The 22,380-nt window shown below is 40.1% G+C and overlaps 1 protein-coding gene across 6 annotated transcripts in view; it reads right to left on the bottom strand.

Moving 5' to 3' along the window:
- The window catches only part of atp8a1 (ATPase phospholipid transporting 8A1), a 96,558-nt gene that overhangs the window by 38,524 nt on the left and 35,654 nt on the right, over positions 1-22,380 (bottom strand). For 2 of the 6 annotated variants that reach the window (XM_027291805.1, XM_027291761.1), the window contains exons 11-24: positions 22,058-22,223; positions 21,698-21,703; positions 18,955-19,082; positions 18,090-18,167; positions 17,856-17,944; positions 14,999-15,043; positions 11,903-11,975; positions 8,304-8,409; positions 6,886-6,968; positions 5,509-5,558; positions 5,105-5,174; positions 4,503-4,587; positions 3,245-3,384; positions 1,039-1,177 (exon numbers count right to left, since the gene is read on the bottom strand). In XM_027291805.1, the coding sequence (XP_027147606.1) occupies positions 1,039-1,177; positions 3,245-3,384; positions 4,503-4,587; positions 5,105-5,174; positions 5,509-5,558; positions 6,886-6,968; positions 8,304-8,409; positions 11,903-11,975; positions 14,999-15,043; positions 17,856-17,944; positions 18,090-18,167; positions 18,955-19,082; positions 21,698-21,703; positions 22,058-22,223 (1,258 nt within the window). The remainder of the gene's footprint in view (positions 1-1,038; positions 1,178-3,244; positions 3,385-4,502; positions 4,588-5,104; positions 5,175-5,508; positions 5,559-6,885; positions 6,969-8,303; positions 8,410-11,902; positions 11,976-14,998; positions 15,044-17,855; positions 17,945-18,089; positions 18,168-18,954; positions 19,083-21,697; positions 21,704-22,057; positions 22,224-22,380) is intronic. The other 4 variants (XM_027291870.1, XM_027291845.1, XM_027291906.1 and 1 more) reach the window with 3 other exon arrangements.

Below are 22,380 nucleotides of genomic sequence, written 5' to 3'. Positions count from 1 at the left end.
GAACTTTTGGACCAGATTCATTCACCTTTCCGATAACATCTGTGAGCCTTAAACCTCTGGGGGTGCCAGATACGTGAGAGCTGCCTCCCTGTGTACATATGCATGTTATTTATTTCATGGCAGTGCAGTGTGCTCATACATCATGTAGCATTCTGCGACAGATGCTTGTGCTACACGTGTGTGACAGAGAAGCATTTAGCCCATTGGTAGTTTGTCTTGCTGGGTGAAGAATGACCACAGGACTGATTGACTGCAGTACCTGTAAGAGGCTGGCAATTTATCACAACACAGATCAGGTTCACCAGTGACTTTCAATTTGCTTTGCGACAAAGTGCATAGGCAGGACTATGTCATGATGCACACATGTATGTGAGTGCAAATGGTCTGTAATGTAAATGATTTTACATTAAAAGGGGAAATGTACTAATCGTACACATGAAATTTATCTTACTAGTCACAAGGAGTACTATTCAGTCTATAAAAACAGTTTGTATAATGTCTTCTGTGGCTCTGTGGGGGGATTTCCAGAGTATGAAAAAACAACCCTGATGTTGTAGGGACTAAAAATCTCAGCCTCTGCAACTTAAAGTCTCTTGTGAGTCTTCATCATGAAGGTGCAATACTAAATCGCTGGATCACTGCTTCAGACCCTGCAGATTCCAAGTCCAGTGTATGATCTTATCTGTCAGCCCAGCTGCAATACGAGTATCAGTCGGCTATTTGACAACTTCTAGCAGAAATGACCTTGTCTCAAGTGTCAACTTGTGTTTTCTTTAAACATTGTGAGCAACAGGAAGGCAAAGCGTGTGAAGAGAATGCACTTCAATTTGAGGACACAGATTTAAGCCTCCAGGTCAGGAACGCACTAAATACCTCAACAGTGTAGTGACTTTTACTTTTGACCTGTATGCGTCTGGCTGCACTATTATTGGTGTTACTATATATGTAATTTTAGTAATGATGACAGGAATTGGAGCAGCATCCAAGCAAAACATGAAGTTCAAAGACCAAAGTCGTCTTACAGTTCCATAGTCTTACCAATATTAATGGCTGTTTCCTGTTTGTCTCCTGTCAGGATCCAGATCTTGATGTCCGCCTTCATCAGAGTCTCAATGGTCTCGGGTACCTTATCCTGTAGCTTGTCCTCTATTGCTGTGGCTCCCAGCAGCTGCAGGTTCTGCTCCCAAAATGAGGAAAAGACATAGAAAAAAAGTAATAAAGTAGCAATCATAATGTAAGAAGGCTGATAGATATTAATCCCTAAAGGGAAATTCTTTTTCTTTTGTCGCAGCAGCATTACAATGAACACAGTAACACAGAACACTATATACAGGCATGTATGAGTATATACTTATATGTATAAGAATGTATATACACTCATGTATGGCATGTATGAGTGTGTAACCACATGTGGCAGGCAAACATGTGAACCGGGATCGTGTCACTCACTCTGCCGTGTTTTTTTCCCTCGTCAGCTGCTCTTGTTTATCACTCAGAAAAACCACTATGGGCTTAGGAGGTTTTAGAAATCTTACTATGCCTCCCTGTGTGTGTGCGTGTGTGTGTGCATCTGCAGACATGACCTCTCCCACATAAGCACGCCCACAAAATACTGTCAGTGTTTTTCCCAGGAAACTTGGTGGTTCTTTGGGGCTGTTTTGCAGGCTCATATGGGGCCATCACAGGGCCAAAGATTTGACAAGACCCAGGGGTAGAGGGGAGACGGGAGCCAGCAGGAGAGGAAAAGCAGGGGAAGCTCTTGATGTTGCGACCTGAGCACCGCTGCCTGTACATCTGCAGCTGTGTCCTCTCTAATTATTCAGAACCACATAGCATGGAAAAACTGCGCCTGGGGAAGAAAATGGCTATAGTCTAATTTTCCCTTTTGATGTGAATTGTCCTATTGTTCCTTTGGATGTTGTTAAAAGCACTCTTTTTGGATTATGATACAAAACCACTTATATCAGGATCTCAACTCCAAAGCCAAGAAGGGACTATAACACCAGCCACTAGACAAATGCTGGTTCATTCTGTGTAGCTTTGGTAGATTAACCAAAATTAAAGGATTGTGTTTGCAGCTCAGTTTTCATGTAGCACTGAGAGAGTTGTTGCTACACCCCTGAATTCAGCTGTTGCTGCGCTATTTTGTCTGTACTCTGCTCCTAATGTGTAAGAGAAGAAATTATAGCGTGGCAAACTAAGGCTGCAGTAGGAGAAGACAAGTTTCTATCTGTTGTTTTTACTGACGTTGGCCTCCTGATGGCCTTAATGGAAAGTTCTGTCCTATTTGTGTCATTTGGATGTGCTAAAGTGAAACAAATAAAATCAGAATCAGATTAGTAATGCTAATGAGAAATGTTTCCTTGAGCAGTTTACTTTACACACGGCAAGACACAGTAATATGAGGGTAACAGTCACTTTGATGAAGGATGGTTTAGTGAATATAATTACACCAGTAGTATTTTTTAAAGCACAATACAAAAAAAAAGTAATAGAAATCATCAATAATTACTGAAAATAATAATTAATTGCAGGATGAGGTATTAAAGTTGTCAACAGCTTCTCAATAGAGAACACAATAACTGTTAATAAAAAGTAACATTCAAAAGATTGTTGGATTTTTTATTTTACTATTTAACTAGTTCCTAATCAAGGTTGAAGAACATGCAATTTATTTATTTTTTTATTTTTTTTACACAATGGTTAATTAAACTTCAGATGACTGATTTCACCCCGTCTCCATCTTTTAAATTTCACTGTGGCTCCATTGTGCCCCCATGTGGTGTTACTGTGTGCATTTCTAAGTATGGGTGGCCCCGAGGAGCAATGAACCCCCAAACCCTGGCAACATCAGTGCCGCACTCTGCCCATTAAGCAATGCGCATTACATTTTCCTTTCTGAAAGCTTTTATGTTTATTTCATGATTGATTGCCTCCATTTGTTTTGGGCAGCCCGGAGCAGCCATGAAGAACATGCCAAGTGGTTGATTTACGACTGTGGCTTCCCGTGTTTGACTAGTGCTTCCACATAGACCCACCTCACAGGAAACCGCCTCTACCTGCTGGAGAAACCTTGAATCTCTCTCTCACACAAACGCGCAATTTGGAACTTTTTCGCGATTGCAGGTGTGATTACACTGCCCTCCCATTAGTTACACAGGGGACAGTGAGTTTGTGCCCAATCTGAGCAGGGAAAATAAGTTCAGGGAACAGTCATGGCATAAGGAACTGATAGCACACAAACCCTTTCTATCAGTTCGTAGCTCTCCTCCAGTTTTAGGGCTCTGTTCTGCAGGGAGGTAGAGGCTCTGTGATAGATCTCCAGCCACTGCTTATAAGACGACTCACTGACATCTGCCACCGCAAAGCACAGAGTACGCAGCCCTGAAAGAAGAAACCAACACCCACATCAATTGTCATGACTTGTTACAATTTTCCATTTCAAAACCTTGATTTGTTGACTAGGCTAACCTAGTAGATTTTAAACATACCATTCAGATAGATTAATAGTTCAAATCTGTGGAGTGTAACTGCTGGTGATGTATGAGAAACGATAACATAAATCACTAAATTATTTCTTAAGCTTTTTTTTACATTTCTGACCATGCAAGATTAAGTTTTTTTGGCATATTTATCATGTTGTATCCGATGAATGATATGGCATTTGAATGGGTGCTTCATTATCATCTGTCCAGGGATAACAGATGGCAATTAGCCGTTTATGCAAACTCTGGCTAATTTGAAGTTCTTTAGAGGCTTCTTCAAATAAACAACTACCAGAGGAAAAGAAAACCATGACAGGATATAATTTCTTTCCCCAACAGGTAACATTAGAATTTACCTGGTACTATACAAATTCCACTCAAATTACTTATTTCTATATAGTATAGTATATGTCAGTCTTGTATTACAAACAGGTTAAATATAAATTCTGACACAGATTAACATGCACATGATCTGTGCTCTGGGTCGGTTTGTACACATAAAAAGTCCTACTATCAAATAAAATTCAGACTCATTTTAAATTCTCTGTTCAATGTAAATAACATTTAACAAAGCTCAAATATGTTGTTATTAATATTTATTTCTTCTTGTTAGAAAGATAAAGGAAGTTATATTTCATTGTGAAGACTGAAGATCTTTACAATCTGTCCTGAATGCTATATTTAGTCTAGATCAAATATTCCCAATGACATCATTTTGCTGGTGTCTCACAAGGGGGCAGTATAAACACAGAACAAAAACAGGGGAGTCTCCGATGCAGTTTCTTTCAGCTCCACTGCTTTCTGTTAATACGACTTCCAACACACTGACATTGGGTTTTACCGTCATCAACTAAATATGAGGATAAGTTCTAAGGAAAAAGAAAACTACTTCTTCTGCTGCAGATGATTAAGTGGTCATAATGACCATGAAGAAGAAGAGAGAGGGGCGCATATATCACAAGCATCCTAAAAGATATTTTACTTTTGGCAGACAGGGGGCGATGTTTGTCCACTCACCCTCAGTTGCAAACTGTTCCAAGTGCTTCAACGTGATCTCTTTGTACCTAGAACTGTCTGCCAGGCGGTCATAGATCACTGTGTCCTGAAGGGAAACAAACACTCATTGGTTATCGACACCCAGAGAGGAAATAAAGGAACATCCTGGACTTGAACTACTCAGCTACTGTTCTTAGGTTGGGTCCAGCCTTTTATGTTGCACTCGGTTTCTACTCGGATTTGCCCGATGGCCTTCAAGAAATGATTATACGCTGGAATAAACTAATAGACAATGTTTGATGTATTTTATAAGATGCTCATAGTAGAATATAAAACAGTTACACTTTTGAATGTACAACCTGTAGATTTCTGTGGAATAAGGTTATTCTGGTAAGTTCTAATACCTGAAAGCCTTTCTGTGAAATATATTTACGTAACGTTTATTTTGCAGATACCCAAGTGTAAAATACGTTAATCTTGCCCTATGCTGCTACTTACTGTACAGATTTCCTGACAAGAACAAGAGGCAATAAGGGGAGGAGAGGTTTTGACACTTGTGTGTGTGTGTGGCGATGATAGTGATGGGCTGTCATGCGTTGCCATGGAGAGAGACAGACACTCACAGCTCCTTTGCAGTAGAGGCGGATCTTCCCAGATGGGGTGCGCATGATGACTGACATCCTCTTTCTCGCGCTGCGAGAGAAAAAGGCAAGAAGGTGGGATAACGAGAAAACAAGTCAGAGAAATCACATTACAAGGTGTTACAGCAAATTATCGAGTACTGTAGGAGCCAGCATACGTGTGCTGAAATTAGAAATCAAGAGGTGGGCTGAAAGATATCACACCTAGGTCACACAATGAATTACAAATTTTAACAAAGTGAGGACAAACTCAATTCCTGAGGTTCATACAGCAAATACAATTATTTATGTCCACCTATGGCCTGTAGGGATAAACATATTACACTATACAACAGTTGCACACGTACAAACTGAAATTGAAAAATTGAAATAATAATCCAGTTTACCTTGTAAATTCCAGCACATGAAGTAGTTCGTACTTCTCCTCTGTTCCAAGCTAAATCCAAAGAGACAGGCAAGTTAATATAACTCACATCTCAACCTCAGTCTTCCTATGAGACAACTTATCTTAAGTAGCTCAAGTCAACCCTGCCAGCCAACTCCAATCAGCCTTAATTGCACTCTAAATGTGTTTATGAGTTTCCTACACTGAGCTGATGGAGGGAAAATAACAAGGTAAAATTCAATTAGCTGCTTTAATTGTAGAAATGGCTAGGTACAAGGCAGAGTGATTAAATAGATGCTGAGAGAGTTAGAAGGCCTAATAAAGGTTAAGAAATCGGACAAACATCTTGGAGACAAAATGTTCTCGGTAGAAGGAAGAAAAAGTAAATGAAAATGGTTCTGGCCTTTGTGCCTCAGCCTCTTTGAGTGCAATCGTCACATTAGCCAATTAAGGGAACAACAGTCTGGGTGACCTGAGCTTTGAGGAGGGCACACACTGCATCAGCTCAGGATATAATCATTTTCCATTACTGCGGCCTTTGTGAATACAAAAGGCTGAGTTCTTTTTCATTGTGCACATTAGTTTTAGCTCGAGGCCTGTTTTGAACATTTCAGCAAAATAAAAAATAGTAAATGAATTCATTCATGCAAGTTACTGTGAGAGATATTTTACATGTGGTTAAAGAAATAGTTCAACACTGTGGGAAATATTCGCTTTCTCACTGTAAATATCTAGAGGGAGCCAGCAGTCGCTTAGCTTAGTTTAACATAAAGAGTGTAAGCATGGGGAAACAGCTAGCCTGGCTCTCTCCAAAAGTAACAAAATCTGCCTACCAGCACCGCTGAGATTAATAAGACATAACACATTAAGCCTAATTTTCAATCCATACAAAAGTTGATTGTTTTAGTTAATGATATTGCTGAACTATTTCTTGGCTGAGTGTGATAACTCTCCACTAGTTGCCTAGCAAATGCGCCTGATTAAGAAATTAGAATTTTGTTATCAATTAAGCGTAATTGCCAAAGATGTCAAGCTTTAATAAATAAAAATTAAAAAGGGTGAAAACTCTTCCACTGTAAGGTAAACATGATGGTCTTTTATTAACCATGAGACCTCAGAATGTTTTGTCTCTGCTCATCACTGGGAAACAGTGTTGTATGTCCCAGCTCATGAAGTACATCACATTTCTTTACTTTAGTTCAGTAACCCTTTAGTTAGTATCACACATCCATCAGTGCATTGGCTCATCTTATAGTTTGTCTTTTTTTTCTTACTTGAGGTCAAGACCATCATGATACTTATATTAAAGATGAAATGGATTCATCCATCACTACAATAGCCTGCATGCCTGTCATTAAACTTATCTTGCCCCTCTTACCATTTCCATAATGACACTGTCCGGGGTTCTACCAGAAAACACAAAGCCGAGGTTCCGTGCTGCTCTCACCAGAGCTCCTTCATCTTGAAAAGCAAACAGAAAACCAAAATGTTAGACATATGCAGATACATGAATAATTGTTGTTGTTAATCTGTGTCCACATTTGGCACATATAACTGGTTAATCTCGACACATTTTTACATTGGCAGCAGTGACTGAAAGCTGTGCACCAGGTATAGCTTATGTTACAGCTTGCACAAGGACGCTGCAGGGCGAGAAAAAAGCTTTCTGCTTGTTTTTTACAGTTCACTTAACTACCCTTCTCTTTGCAGCCAATCCCTGCTCTGCTTCAAACCCCAAAGCTCCATAAGACCATGATTGTTTTAAGCAATCAGGCAAAAAATGCATCTCTCTAATCAAAAGCAGCAGCATTGCTTTGTACAGAATCAGGGACATAGTTATTGGCCAGGTATATGTGCACTATAAGGGATTTGACAGTCTCAGTAGTTCATTTCTCATCTCCTAGTAGCAGTGATGTTGTGGATTTAAAAAGAAACACATTTAAGGGCGTGTTTTAATGATTGGCAGACGCCTCATCACTGCTGTGAATGTGACAGACTGGAGATCAAAGTGAGCTTCAAAGAATCAGAAGTGACATCGACCGTGCATTTTGTAAACAGGATAGTTTATTTTCCAATATGATTCCTGGCTCTCTCCTGCACTGCTGATTATATAAATGTCTTTATGAAATACTGCTACCTGGAGGCTACGGTGATGTGTTCCACTTGCTAAGACACAGAGGTCACTAGATGGAAAATTAAATATCTCAACAAAAACAAAAGCAAAGAAAAATAAATAAATATAACAAGGACACAGCATCAGTGATAGAAAGCACCTGGAACCAGGTCCAGCCAGTCTCCTCCAGAGCTGCAGCACCAGCAATTTAAAAGTCAAAGAGTTTTGCAAGTACTAAGTAAGTGCTATTTTTTATTTTTTATTTTTAATAGCCGCAGCTGGAGTGTGTGAAAATCTGTAATTTCTGTAAACTAAACTTGATCATTATAGAAATTAACTTTATTTAATAACTTAGATATTATCTTCAGTATTTTTTATATAGTTTTTAGCTGCAATAGTCACTACAATGGTTAGAATTGTAGAACCTATCATTTATAAATCTCCAGGAAAAGACTGATTTGGAAGTGGTCTGACAGCGACAGAACATTATTAGCTGCTATCCTGATTTTTTTAAATTTATTTTAGGTGCTTTGTTTTTTCTCTTTTGAGCCCTTGGACACTAGACAAGTCTGGGCAAAAATAACACACGCATATTATCACGCGTACACACACATCATACACTGGGGTAACACCAGGACCGCCTACTGCTTTCCACTAGCTGTGTTCATGAAGGTGTGATCTACCTGGCGATGCAGCCTGATAAATGATTGTTCCATCCGTGCACTCGGGGACAGCAGTGTGACAGATGGCCATCATGGTCATGAACTCCTGGATGACAGCAGCTGTAGGCTGTACAGGAAGTGAAAAGGGCACTTTGACTTGAAATGTTCTTGAATAAAACATGTCACAACAAAACAGAAGCAAAACAACGAGAAAGACTCTGATGATACTGCAGTAAGAGAGAGAGCACAGCTTGACAAGACAGACAGCAGTGAATGTCAATGTGGAGATTCCCTGAAAGGCACCGTTATTTATTACAGTCATAAAACTGTCCAAATAGTCATTAACTCAACATATTGTTGTTCGAAGCCACCTTCAGGTTTCTCAGTGTTTAAAACACATGTGGCTCCAGTATTCACCAGTTGGGTTTGGCCAGACTAACGACTGCTGGCAACAAGCTAGTAGGATCCCACAGAACTCGCCAGCTGCTGGCAGACATTTACCCATGCATGTGTAACATAAACTTGCTTCAGAAAGGCCTAACCTATATACCGAGGGCATTCTACATTAATGAGGGGAAACGTATGACTAACTAGCCAGGGGTGAGCTCGGGCAGGCATCTGCTGAGGCTCCTGTCTGAGGCTGCAGGACCACCAGCTTTTAGTCAATGAGGCAGAGATATCGGCTAGCTCCAGGGCTACGCCAGGGCTGAATCACACAGGAAACGATAATCTGGCTGCTGATGGTTGTTAAAGCTGAGATCAATAGTGGAATAAGCTCACATGACTAGTTTCAGCGATATTAAAAACCTACGGTAACACGCGTAATGCAGCATAAAGCAGTTGTAACGAGCGTGCCAGGCTATGCATTGTTGACTGCTCATTACTAAAAAAAAAAAAAACATCTGCTTTTTAATTCCCCTTTTTCTTCCCATTTTTCTTCACCTCCTTCCCTTTTTTTCTCAAACACACACACAATCACACACACAGTATTATCAAATTTGCTCCTCCTGTTGGCCATGGCAACTCTGATGAGAGATCTCTAACAGGGAACAAAGGAGCAAATGAATGAAGGGGGGTGTGGGGGGGAATCAAAGGGCCTCTTGTAAATGAAAAAACACAGAGGCTATTACAGTCCAGGTGGCTGTGAGAGTCCCCTCTGCCTCCTAGCAGCATGCTAATCTGGCCTGGGTTGACAGGTATCCTCTGAAGGACATGCCTGTGTGTGTGTGTATTTGTGCGTGTGCACTCTCTTATATTTCTATCTTTGTGAGGAGCCAGTTGAGTTTTAAACCCTGTGAGTGAAGACATTTTTAGCAGTCTGTTTTAAGGGCCTCGGTTAAATCTAGAATAAAGGATTGAGTTAGGCATATAGCTCAGCATTTTGGGAGTATTTGCTGTTTGCCTAGCAGTGACAAGACTCCAGGAAGTTACTGTGCTGAGCCAAGAAATAGTACAGCCCATTAATCCCTCACAAAAACCACATCCTGCTGTGTTCACACAGTTTTTAAATATTAAACAAACAAGACATTACATGAGAGCAGTGTCAATCATCTCATCTAACTCTTGGCAAGAAAACACAATTTCACAAAATGCCACACTATCCCTTTAAGGTTAGGATTATAGGCTAATGCTATGTTAATGAGTACTAACAAGCATAAAAGTACTAATGTGTGTGTTGGCTATTCACGGCAGTAGTAACCTAGGCAGAGAGTGCATGGCACAATTAAATGTGACAGCTAACGCTGTGCTGCCAGCTATCGCCCCCGCTGACTCCTGGGTAATCTGTGCCATGGGAACAGTGACAGACACTCATCACTTCAGACATGGTCAGTGTGGAAAAAGTTGAAGGGTCAAGAGAGAATGAAGTAGAGAGCCAGCGAGCAAACAAACACCAACAGAGGCTGCTGAAAGTCTGCGGGCGGAGAGCGTGTCCAGAGACTCATAAGAACATGAAGAGCACCAGAGGGGATGTTTATTTTCGTCAGCATTGTTAATTGCCCTCTGCTCTAGTCTGCCATCTCTCTCAACACTGTATCAACACTACTCCTACAAATAGCCCACAGCAACAGAAAAGTGCTGTTAATAATCAGGATTAGTAATGTTTAAGTAAGAAGCGTCCTGAAGGACGCAGTGATTGAACTGTGAGAACATAAGGTGTTAAATGAAACGTGTCCTTTTACTTCACATCTATGTGTCAGACAAGTAAGAGGGAAGCATTGACGGTTTATTAATAATTCGTGAACGAATGAACTAACTTTTCTTATGTAGATTTATCATAGCTGGAATGTATTCGCGTTCATGATCACAGATGAGAAGCTCAATACCACCCTCATATCTGTGCAGTATGTAAATACAGACAGGTCATCTTAGCTTAGCACAAAGACTAGAAACAACTAGTATGGTACGCCTGAGTGACAAGCAAAGACCCCAAGAAGTCCCAGAGCCAAACCAAGAAATCATCTGGAAATCAGCCTTCAATAAAAACACCAAATTTCTATTTTGTACAGATTAAACAAACACAAAGCCTTAGCATGTTAATAATTAAGTTTTAGAGGGGATTCAAATTTACTGTAAATCATCAACATTATCTAATTCTTGGGAAGAAAATGGATAACAGTATTTCCCAAAATTAAGCAATACACCTCTTATAGATATAGTTAACCTGAATTTTATTCCAAAACCTTCCAAAATATATTGGCTAAATCACAAAAGTTCTACAATATAAAGTCATCCACATCAACAAAGTATTAGTACAACTACAACACAATAGATTAACCATCAGCAGAGCCATTACCATTTAGACTGCGGCTTCTAAACAGCAGTTGGTTGTGTACTATAATTAGCGGTAGCTATCAATATGAAGCTAAAGCAGGTCCTAGGCAAACTCAATGTGTGGAGAGCTTCTGCTGTCATAACAAAGCAAACATCACAGTGGGATTACTACCTTCCCTGGGCGGTGCTACTGTACGTAATTAGATGTGACATTCAGCCTCCCCCACGCTGTTCTGCAGCTGAGCAACTCAAACAGCCAATCAATCACATTTCATCACTACAGGTGGACCTTACTGCTCCCACCAAAGGCCTGTGACACACACAAAATACGTGTCATACAGTTGTCAATTGTTTGATTATCATATGTCATTTTTGGGCTGTCTTCATATTCAAAAGTTCACACTAATGTAATCACTGTACAGCAGTACGGTTCCCCACGGTGGATAAGCAAATAAGCATGTTTTCATCCTGTCAGAATAACCTAATTAGGTCGTTTGCCTGCCTGTGTTTACAGTGTCCTGTAAATAAAGAGTAATCCACTCTTCAGGAGGATTTTAATCAAACTGATATTAAAAGAGAATTAAGTCAAGTTGTCGTCAAAACACAATGTCTTAAACCAGGCAAAAAGACATGCCATGAAACATGACTGGCTTTTCACCATTTTTTTTTTTTTTTAAAAAGGCACAACGTTTACCCGACAGGAGCCCACTGCCTCACTAAGGTCCACTTAACATGGCAAGAAAGACGTTATACAACCACACACAATTAGATTCAAAATCCATCTTAAATTCGTCCTAAACAGCTGCTGTCTCTGTTGGCGGGCAGCAAGGAACCTTGACATTACTTACGTGATTACTCTGGAGGTTTTCCAGTAAGCTTGGGTCATTAAATCCCGCCTCGTCTGATGAGTGCGTGCTGTGGCTGGAAAGAAGAGACAGAGAAGTCAAAACAATAGAATGCAATGGAGTACTTGATAGCACTATTGTATATCACTAGAACAGGATAGCCGACTAGAAAACATTGTTGTAAGAGTAGAATAGACTAGTAAAGAACAAAGTATATGAAACAAAACTGTATTATATAACAACAGCAAAAAAGAATTCATTAAAAAAGTATTCAGCTACTTTCATTTATGTATGACTCCCCAAAATTCTCACGTTAGACTGGAACTAGTGAATGTTTAGCCTTTCTGCTTAAAAAAACGACCTAAAAATGGTTGTGATGTAACTTTTCTGCATTAAAATAATCATTTTAATGCTACACCGATTTGGTATTGTTGCCTCTGTCATTTCCACTCTGCTGATAGAGAATGGAGTGTCATGGCACGCAGCCTCTATGGACATAGCTAACAGCAGAGGAAAGAGACTTTAGAGGACAACGGGCAAAGGAACGAGTGACCAAGCAAGAGGCTGCTCAACAAGAGGTAATCTCTACTGACTTTTAGTCATTGCACTTTGAAACTGGAGACGCTACGTCGATTTAATTTTCTGTTGACCGAATAATCAATTAACCGACTAATTATTTTAGTTCTAAATAAAACTAATGTGCACTGTGACTGACGCCACAAAACACGTCTCAAAACTGGTAGTGACACAGCCAGAGCTTTGTGCCAGCCATATTGACATTTGTTGAGGAAAGTATTAACCGCAGTGCAGACAGAATGCAAATGAAGGTCCCCCGGGCTTCAGTAATGTGATGTACAGCGTGACTGTTTGGGATTCTGTCCATGCTGGAAGTTGCAGATCATTCTTTGAGAAAGCGATGTAGTGCAACAGGACATTATTATTTCACAATGCACAAAGAACACACACTCGTTCATTTATTCATTTCCATCTTCATATATTATATTCACTGTAGTCGTTCCTGTAAATAATAAATGGTGTTCCTCATTGCTTTAGAAATTAGACAATACAAGAGGAAGTGCTTAGAGCACACTGCAGGCAGGCTGGATTACTGGCAGTTAGACAGACCATATTACTCATTCACTAATCAAAGCCAAACCCTAATAAATTACTGAAAATACAATTAGTCTCATACTCGCACCAGAAATGCTTTTTGATACTGACAAGATGCAACATGATTTAATACCGTGCAGTCCATTAGTAATATATAGCAAAAGAAAAACACTGATACCATCTTTCATTGACAACAGAAAGGCATGCTGAACTGGAAAAACAAGATTCTGGTTTGCAGAAAAGACCTTGATGTAAAGAATGGATGCTTTTTATCCCTTTTAATGGGGTACGTGCAGTGATCTTGTATATAGCTACCAGCCACTTGGGAATCGATTCGTGATTCTGTGATAAATACAGCCCTATAGATCAGGTGGACAGCAGCTTTGTCCGTGTCACTGGGTCTTGATAGAAATGTTACTGAGGCTGCCATTAGCAACTATAAGTCTTTCTCATCCCACAGGATACACTGTTTGGATCCCTAAGAGCCAGCCGGCCAGTAATACTCCCATCTACTGTACCGCAAATAGAGGTTTGGGAGGAAAGAAATATAGGAAAAAGACAACGACGTAATTAAACAGCAGTGCTGGAGTCGATATTGTTACACCTACATAGATGCACTGGAGGTTAGGGAAATTTATCACACTTACGGGCTGTATTAAAATATGTCAGAGACAGAAATCAGGAAACAAAGTCTGCATTTCTAAACACTCCACTTACAAACACACGCAGGAGGTCAGATGATTTGAACTAAAAAGCTTTGAATCATGCACTGTAAAATATATACGTTCTGATTACAGTATGCTATGTCCATGTGACATAATACTACATGTATCTAAGCGATATTTTAAAAGCCTTATAAAGTCATATATGAAATAAAAACATACAAATTCTGCGACTGAAAATACTACTGTATTGTTGACAGAAAATCTATGAAGTCTTTATTACTGTTTCTAACCCTTGGACAGGGAAGGAAGCCCTAAGCTTTTCTGTACTGCGGCGGTAGCGTAGTTCGCCACGTCGATTCTCTTGATGAAATTTCTGAGGCACGGGGCTGGGTGTGGAGGACGGTCAGTTATTGATTATCTGCCAGCACACAGAGGTCCTGTCACTATGGGAACAAGAGTGCTGGCTGTTCACAGTCGATAGGTGGGGACTGGTTCCAGATAAAACCTGTGAAACAGCATGTTGCCCTGCTCCTAACAGTTAAGAAGACAATAATAAATTTAAAACTGACCTGTGTGAAGCTGACAGTGTTGACCCTGGACTGAGCTAAGCTTTCATCTAAATTAACCTCCATTTAAAATAGAGTTTTATACCCATCTTGTTCTGTACATTGTACTCGTCCCTGTCTCTCTAACCTCTTTGTGTGTATAAATAAAGCCTTTAACTCGGTTGTTTCAGCAAAAAGAGATATGCTTTAATGGAAGCTGGCATCTTCCTTTAAAGTAGCATAATTCAACATTTTGGCATAATAGGCATTAACAAACAGGCCCCAATCCCCCATGCAAAATGAATGAGACACGCCCATGCTGTTACTGCAGATCTCAACACTGTAGCAGATGGATCTCAGAAGTAGGACTACACTGTGAGCGTGTGTGTGTGTTTGTGTGTCAAAGAGACAGAGAGAGAATAAGTGGGAGTGCAGCTTCAATCTCCAAAGTTAGTTTGATGGAGACGAGAATGTGCCGCACAGCTTCAGCCTCAACACAACAAACGTAACCGCCTGGAATCCAATAACAGTTCTGATATAATACTGGCAGCGAGTCTGTTCTTTCACATCAACAGATATACACAGTGATCAAGAGCCACAGTCACATACTGTACAACACGTCCCAGGTGTACTGACAAAGAAAAAATAACAACAAACATACATCGAGGTATTGTGTAGTCATAGTCACGATTTCCACAAGGCAAGGCAGCACTAATACATCACAGAAGCGAGGAGCGGAAAAAAAACAAACGACCACCATTTCACACTAGTCATCTTACCGGTCGTCCTCTGCAAAATTACCCTCCTCAGCCTCAGGGACGTGACTGTTGGAAAAAGAATGATCTTGTTGACAGAATCTATTGTTAACATGTTCTGTGAATGTACAGGCGCCAGGGCTGGATTAAAGATGGGTTTGTTTATGAGTTAGGAGGACGTTAGAGTATGATAGGTCAGAAGCTGGGAAGGACTGTAGCTGAGGTGTTGGGATTAGGTTGACAGCAGTGATCATAGCAGGCTCTCTAATGATTATACTGGCTATATGCTAAACTTGAAGCAGACGGTTAGCTTAGCTTAGGAGTGGATGGAGGGGGAAACAGCAAGCCTGGCTCTGATCTAAATCGACCTGCGAGCACCACTATCAGCACATTACACCTCATTATTATATCTTGTTTGTCAGAAAATACATGTGAGGATTTCTCTTAATTTGAATCATTGTCTTAGCAGACACTGTAATAACCAAAATCAAGAAATCCAGAAGCAAACTGTTTGGGAATCATTTTTATCACAGTAGTCTTCCTCCCCAGACAAGAGCAAGAACTTTGCATTCTGTATATTTCCATGACCACCAATGGATGTAGCAATGAAAACAACAACCTTTGTAACTAAACATGGTGGAACACGCTGCTCGAAAAAAAGGAGGCACCAAATTATTTTGACATCTCTGCTCTGGCAGACTAACTGCAGTGCAGGGTTTTGTTAAATGTAAGGAGACGACCAGGCTACGTGCTCTGCTGAACATTACGACTCTGCGTTTAATTTGAACTCAGTTTGATTCATGCTGTGAACCTGTTCACTCTTTCAGTTAAGCAACACTGTGCTTGCCTGCATGAACAGCAAACCAATTTGTCTGAACATATATATCAATGTGCATGTCTACTGGGTTTATTAAAACAGAAAATCAAAACATATTTTTTGGAGTTTTGGCACTTGAGTACATGTAAAGAAATATGCTTTCATATTACTGAAAACTAATGACACTCAGGAGAATTCTGGGAGCCTTTCTAAGCTAAACAGTATCTCTCCTTGAGATTTGGACTCCAATCCAGTGGAATTAATTAATGTCTACACCCTTGGGGTTGGCTTTATTAATTACAGCAGCACTTAATTTGTGGTGAGGAACACATGCAGGCGGCAGTGTCAGGGGAGCTTTGTGTGTGTGCGGCGGCACCAGATTACAAGACACGCCACACAGCAAGTGCTATGCACATACATGTCCATGGATTCGTTTTAAAATATTTTTAAAATGTTTTTACTCAAATAATTGCACAAGAATATTTTACTACTTCCTAGAATCAGATACTAGATGCAGAAATCGTCCCTAATACACTGAAGAAGATGTTAAATCCATTAGTAGAGACATAATACTGACAGAACATTTAGTTTAGAGTTCACTTTAATCACAACTACTTGCATCCATATTTCATGACTAAATGGAAACGGTGAGGTGAATGATATTTACATACACTTAGCATAACATAATCTGTTGTAAAATCAGGTAAAGTGTTTCAGATTTGACTGTATGTCCAGTTTGTGCTTAAATTAATTAAAATAATTTGAATATTTCTATGGAAGAGTAATCCAAGAAGGATTAAATGGATTGCATTGCTGTTACTATAAACATGACCTGTACTATAAACTTTTTGAATCAAACCCCTCACACTCACACTCTTATTTTGGGAATCCAGAAGAAAAAGAAGAGCATGCCAAATGATACTGTAGCATCATAACACAAGAACCTCCCTTTTTTTCTCTCCTCATATGAAACACTCATCTATATTTATAAGTTGCATAAGAAGGAGTCCTCGTTTCAGAGAATCAAAAGAAAACATCTCTACTTAGGATGAAGGAGAGAGAGACTGCTGCCTAACTTCAATCTTTGCAGGGAGGAGTGTCTGTCCCTGATGACCAGCAGGCTCTCATGACCCAATTAAACAACCGTTAAAAAAAAGAACATTCTGACTCCAAAACACTGAAATACCAAAAAGGAAACCCCTGCATTTCATCAGAAGCAAAAGTTAAAGGATCAAATATCAGATCACATAATCAGATCAACCTGCACATTACCACACACTTGCAGTGACTTTATATTCTTGACAATGAGAAGTTGTCTGTGTCTTAACTGGGCAAGCAATCACAGCATAATGACAGTTGTGATACAGAGAACTCTAGATAAAACACTCTTTTGTCCTTCAGCCTGCACTTCATCAATCATGCTATTAATTGAATCCTAATGGGATTAAACATGTATTCTCACGCTTGCACTTGCTTTGGTTCTTAAAGGATACTCTGCTCTCCCACTTGTTTTGCATCCACTGAAGCTAATTATCGATGCGCTCCAATATTCACAGGCAAAAAAAACAAAAACATTAAGGGCTCATTTAATTAAATGCTAAAATGGAATAGATTGTGTGTCTATGTCAGTTAAGCTGACGGAAAAAGTTCATTCTTGTGCACTGTGAATTTTGTCTAAATCTGTATGTTTACAAGAGGATACTGTAAGTTACTAATATTCTAAACTTGAGTCACGACATTGTCAGGCTCAGGACCTTGAAGAGAAAACACTGAAATATATACTCAGTCTTTACAAACACCTCAACGTGACAAACGATGGACGAAAGCCTGTGAAGGAGAGAGTAAAGTGCCTTTGCTTGCAAATGTCTGTCCGCCTTTTATTTATAGTTTATGTTGAGAGGAGCACTGATGCAGCTGCTAATGAGAAGGCGAGGGAGGAGAGAGAAACGCCAGATGTACTATGATGCACACTCGGCATTTAACGATGGTGATGGGGGAGGCAACGGTAGATGGAAAAGGGGGGGGGCAGGGAAAATAAAACAGTGGGAGGAAAACAAAACGTACCCATAGGCAACACCAGCAATCGTGCACTTCTTGAATTGCATCACGTTGCAAGTCAGTGTCCCGGTCTTGTCAGAGAAAATGTACTTCACCTGTACAGGTAGAAAAAGACAGGATGAGGGTGTAAATGTTATTGTAAAGGAGATAAATTTTTTTATGTTTTATATATATATATATATATATATATAACATATACACACACACACATACACACACACACATATGAATTAATGTTACCTGGCCTAATTCTTCATTCAGATTGGAGGTACGAGCCATGGCAGGTGTGTTTGTGGGCTCATAAAGCATATCGGTGTCCTAAAACCAAACACAAAGAACTTTAAGTGTAACTAAAAGAAGCAAAAGTTTTGATCATAAAAAATGTAACTGTGGAAGGAAAAATAAAACCCAAAATGGAAAACACAACAACAAAATAATTTCTCCTCAGCCAGGCCTTCCACAGTCCCCCTCAGCCTTTTTTCCTCAAGAAAACACTGAACTGACTGGGAAGGGAGGCCAACTGAGAACTGCCCTAAATGCTGCTAAAAATTCTTTGCTAGGACTTTCATTTAAAATTTAATGAATAATGGGGCTTAGAATAACTTCAGGCAAAAGAATCAGTATGATTCCTCAGCTGAGATATTTGGTGGGGTTGACCTAGTTGCTAAAGATATAACAGCACAACATTCTACTGTAGGTGCTCACTCAAATGTTTCATGTCAGTCTGGTTTCAGATGTGTTTTTCGACTTTGCAGCGGTTACAGATTTACAGATTTGTGCTTGATGCCACCCATGTTATGCGTACACCATTTAACATTTCATGTCGAAAATCCAATCTTGACACCCAGTTCTTAAACATGCAATAATAATTTTTTTAGGCCACCCTGCGGCAGTGCATCAGGCTGTAAACAAACCATTGTTTATATAAAAACATTGATTATAGCAACAGCATAATGCACTATGTTGAAATAGTTGCCCACCTCATACATTTGGTGCTCACCAAACAATAACATAACATGTTATATGTACTCTGTAATGTATGTAAACATAGCTGTAAAATACAGTCCTGGCTCAGATTTAGAGTTTGACTGCAGCTTCAACTCACCCAGTTGATGAAAAAGGCTTGGATGAACTTGATCACCTCCAGCGTGACCAGGAGGCTGATGGGGATCAGGTTGTTGAACAGGATGATGAAGGTGAGAAAGTTGAGGCCAAAGTTAGCCGCCCCGCCATCTATTAGGGGAACGAATTGTGGACAAAGGGAAGTGATACACAAGAGACTCATCAGTGCTGGTCCATAAATGTCAGTTCACTAAATGAAAATGCCCAAAGCTACTTCCAGCCAATGATCAACATTATCCCAATCCAGAGATTGTTTTGGGTTAACGTCGCGCATTAGCTGGAATTAACCATTTCTTCCACCCAACCTCATCCTCTTACGACTCAACTGATTAACAGTCCAATTTAATGTCCCAAAGATTCAAAGTAGTGAACAGGGACTGAATCTGTATCTCAAATGTCATTAGTGTCACAGCAGCAGCCTTGGCATCCAGCATGATCCAGGCAATGAATTCCACAAAGCACTATGCAAAATGATGCTGGTCCCCCCAAAGGCCCCAAACAATTGCCAATGATCAACATGTAACCCCACTAACACCAAACATGAAAACAGGAGGGATATGATTTACCTTTCCTCAGCTTGCAGGAGGTGTAAATGTTACCTTCCTCAACCCAAGCCTTGATCTTATCATTGCGGTTGAGAGGAACAGCCCTTCCCCCATGACAGAAATATTGCAAAACAAAAAACTGGATGGCACAAAGAAAGTGGCAGAATGGAAGCTACTGCTACTGGTACAACAACACACATAGGAGGGAATATATATATATTTTTTCAGAAGTGGGGAGGAAGACAAACGTATTGGATGCTCTCAAGACAAAGGAGGGAGAATTCAGTCCATAGCACATTCTCAACCACCAAGGAGTGGAAAAGAGGGGGTGGATTATGTCGGTGAACAAGTTTGGATGTTAATGATGATCACTACATCACCTCATTTCACTCATTTCTAGTAGCCAGCTTGTTATGTGATGTTACGCAAGATTTCTGCCGTCACATGAAAGAGCGCTACCGTGTTGGATCAGTGGAGAGTCATTAAAAATCAAACCATAGCAAACCAGACATGCACAAGTCACACAAGTGCAAAAGTAGACCTGATGTCTTCTCTTAAATGTCACTGCAAAGATATAGCAATATGATGATAAAATGTTTTAACTGTGTTTAATTAAACGACTGAACATACAAAAATGTTTCAAATAATTCACAGTAAGCTGGGAGGAGTTGGACTGTAAAGCTGTTGGTGTCATTGTTCCTTTTGTTTGCCGTGTGAGAAGACCACACCTCATTGACATTATGCTAAAAGCAGAGGAGCAGTTCAGCCATCAGCAGTTTACCACCAGAGATAGTCAGCATAAAATAAATGACATGGTCATAAATGCAAAGCTATCTACAGGAACTAACTCAGTAAACTGTAGCAGGTGGTATGAATGCATAATTAAATTAGCATTTCTGCTCTCAATCTGCATAAAGTTAAGTTGTCACAATGTATAGGCTTAATGTTCAGGGTGACCTGTGTCAGCACTCTGCATGAGGGTCAAAGTCAAACGAATTACTCACCCGTCATGCATAATAGGCCTCTGTGACATATGAGCCTGTGAGATGTGTGGCGGGCTAACATTGACTCTTCTGTTCCTGTCTGCATTGAGTGAAATTACTATAATTTAGGAAAATATAGAGATGAAATTAAATGAGATGTTTAAAATTTGACACTGTCCCCACCTCTCTCTTTTGTCACAGGTTGGATAATATGCACTGGACAGAGTCTCAACAACTCCTTATGAAAGTACAATCAGTCTCAAGATGGACGCCTGCTTTATGACTTACACTCCCCTCATCAGTGTGATATAGATATATTTTAGATGTGGGTTTAAATGCCACTGAGGACAATATTGAAACCCTTAGAAAGCCGATAAAAGCCAATGGTCGTCTTTTAGAAAGGGACAGTGTAAGTCGTAGTGCAAGCTAGAATTGACCAGGGCACAACCTCTCCTACACAGGCCTATCAGGGTACAGAGTAATGGCCAGAGTGTCACGATAATCACTTTGCAAACCAGGTTCAGAGCTTCATCAAAACAGACCAACTGCGACAGAAACTGTGCAGCCCATATTTTTTGTGTTGTGTTAATGTCTTGCACTTGTATCTTAAAATAGTTATTTTCTATAACAGCTTAACAATACATGTTTTCACCTCTCCCCACTCCCTCCCCTCTGTCTTTGCTTTGAAAAAATCCACAAAAGAAAAGAAGGCAGCAGAGGCATTTAGAAAATGTCAACTCGTGCCCCTTGGGTTGCACCACATGTTGTGCTGGAGCAATAAACACATATAAGCCTCCTGCTATTAAAAGCTTCCTGAGTACAACATCATCTCCCTAGCAGTCGAAGTAAACGCTGCTATTCATTTCTCCTAAGGAATTGGGGGAACATAAGATGAGGGTCTGAAGCTTGGAAACTGCAAAGTGTTTAACGTGGCACAAAAAAATGGAGGAAAAGTGAGACACTGTTTGCATCAGGCACTGAAAATAACTAGACGAAGGTATAAGAGAGCTGGAGGGGAAAAACCTATTGTTGGATCCCTGGTATGTGCTTGTCCATGGCATGGGCCCATACAAAGTAGGGCAACCATATAGGGGGCGAGGGTAGGGGGCTTCATTTGCTTAGCAAAGGCAGAGCTTCAGTAAGGGGTTAGTAAGGGAGGGTCATTCACGGATGGCCAAGGCTTTTAAATGGTTGTTACCTGGAGCTGTTAAAAAAACGACAACAAAGAAAACAACAAAATCAAACAGAACATTAGAAAGGAACAAAAAGGTACAGCAGCGCAGTGATATTCAACCATTTCTTTTTCACTCACACTCATTCACAACACATCTATGCATGTCACAGCTGTCTTTTCTCAGTTAACAGGGAATTCACTTATTCCCACATTGCCACATATTTCACTTGTAATGCGAAACATAGTTTAACTGAGGCAACATAAAAACGACACAACACATACCAGCATTTAGGAACTTAAAATGACAAAGAAATAAGCTGATATGGACAAGTGAGACAAAATATGTGGAATAAGAGGTGCAGCGTGGGCTGTTGGGACTCTTACAGTTGAGATCCATGTACCAGGCATCATTGCCGTACTGGTACTTCCAGATGGTTTGGCCAATGGAGCAGACCAGAGAGATGGCCAGCAGGCAGCCAAACAGCACAAGGATCTGAAAGTTGGTGATTCGCTCCACGTTGGACAGCTTCAGAGGAGGCCGAGTGGAATTCTGGGTAACACATGACAAGACAGTTGTGGTTAAAAAAAAACTCAACATCAAGTTGCTTAGGAGCATTAATATAATATTGTTTGGTTACATACATAAGGGCGGATGCATGTTTTAAATGCTGACAGATTTAGTTGCATACAAAGTATACATATACACT

This window comes from Larimichthys crocea, chromosome I (assembly GCF_000972845.2).
Source record: "Larimichthys crocea isolate SSNF chromosome I, L_crocea_2.0, whole genome shotgun sequence".
Classification (NCBI taxonomy): Eukaryota; Metazoa; Chordata; class Actinopteri; family Sciaenidae; genus Larimichthys; species Larimichthys crocea.
The sequence above is the reverse complement of the archived record's forward strand: the minus strand, read 5'-3'. Positions and strand labels throughout refer to the sequence as shown.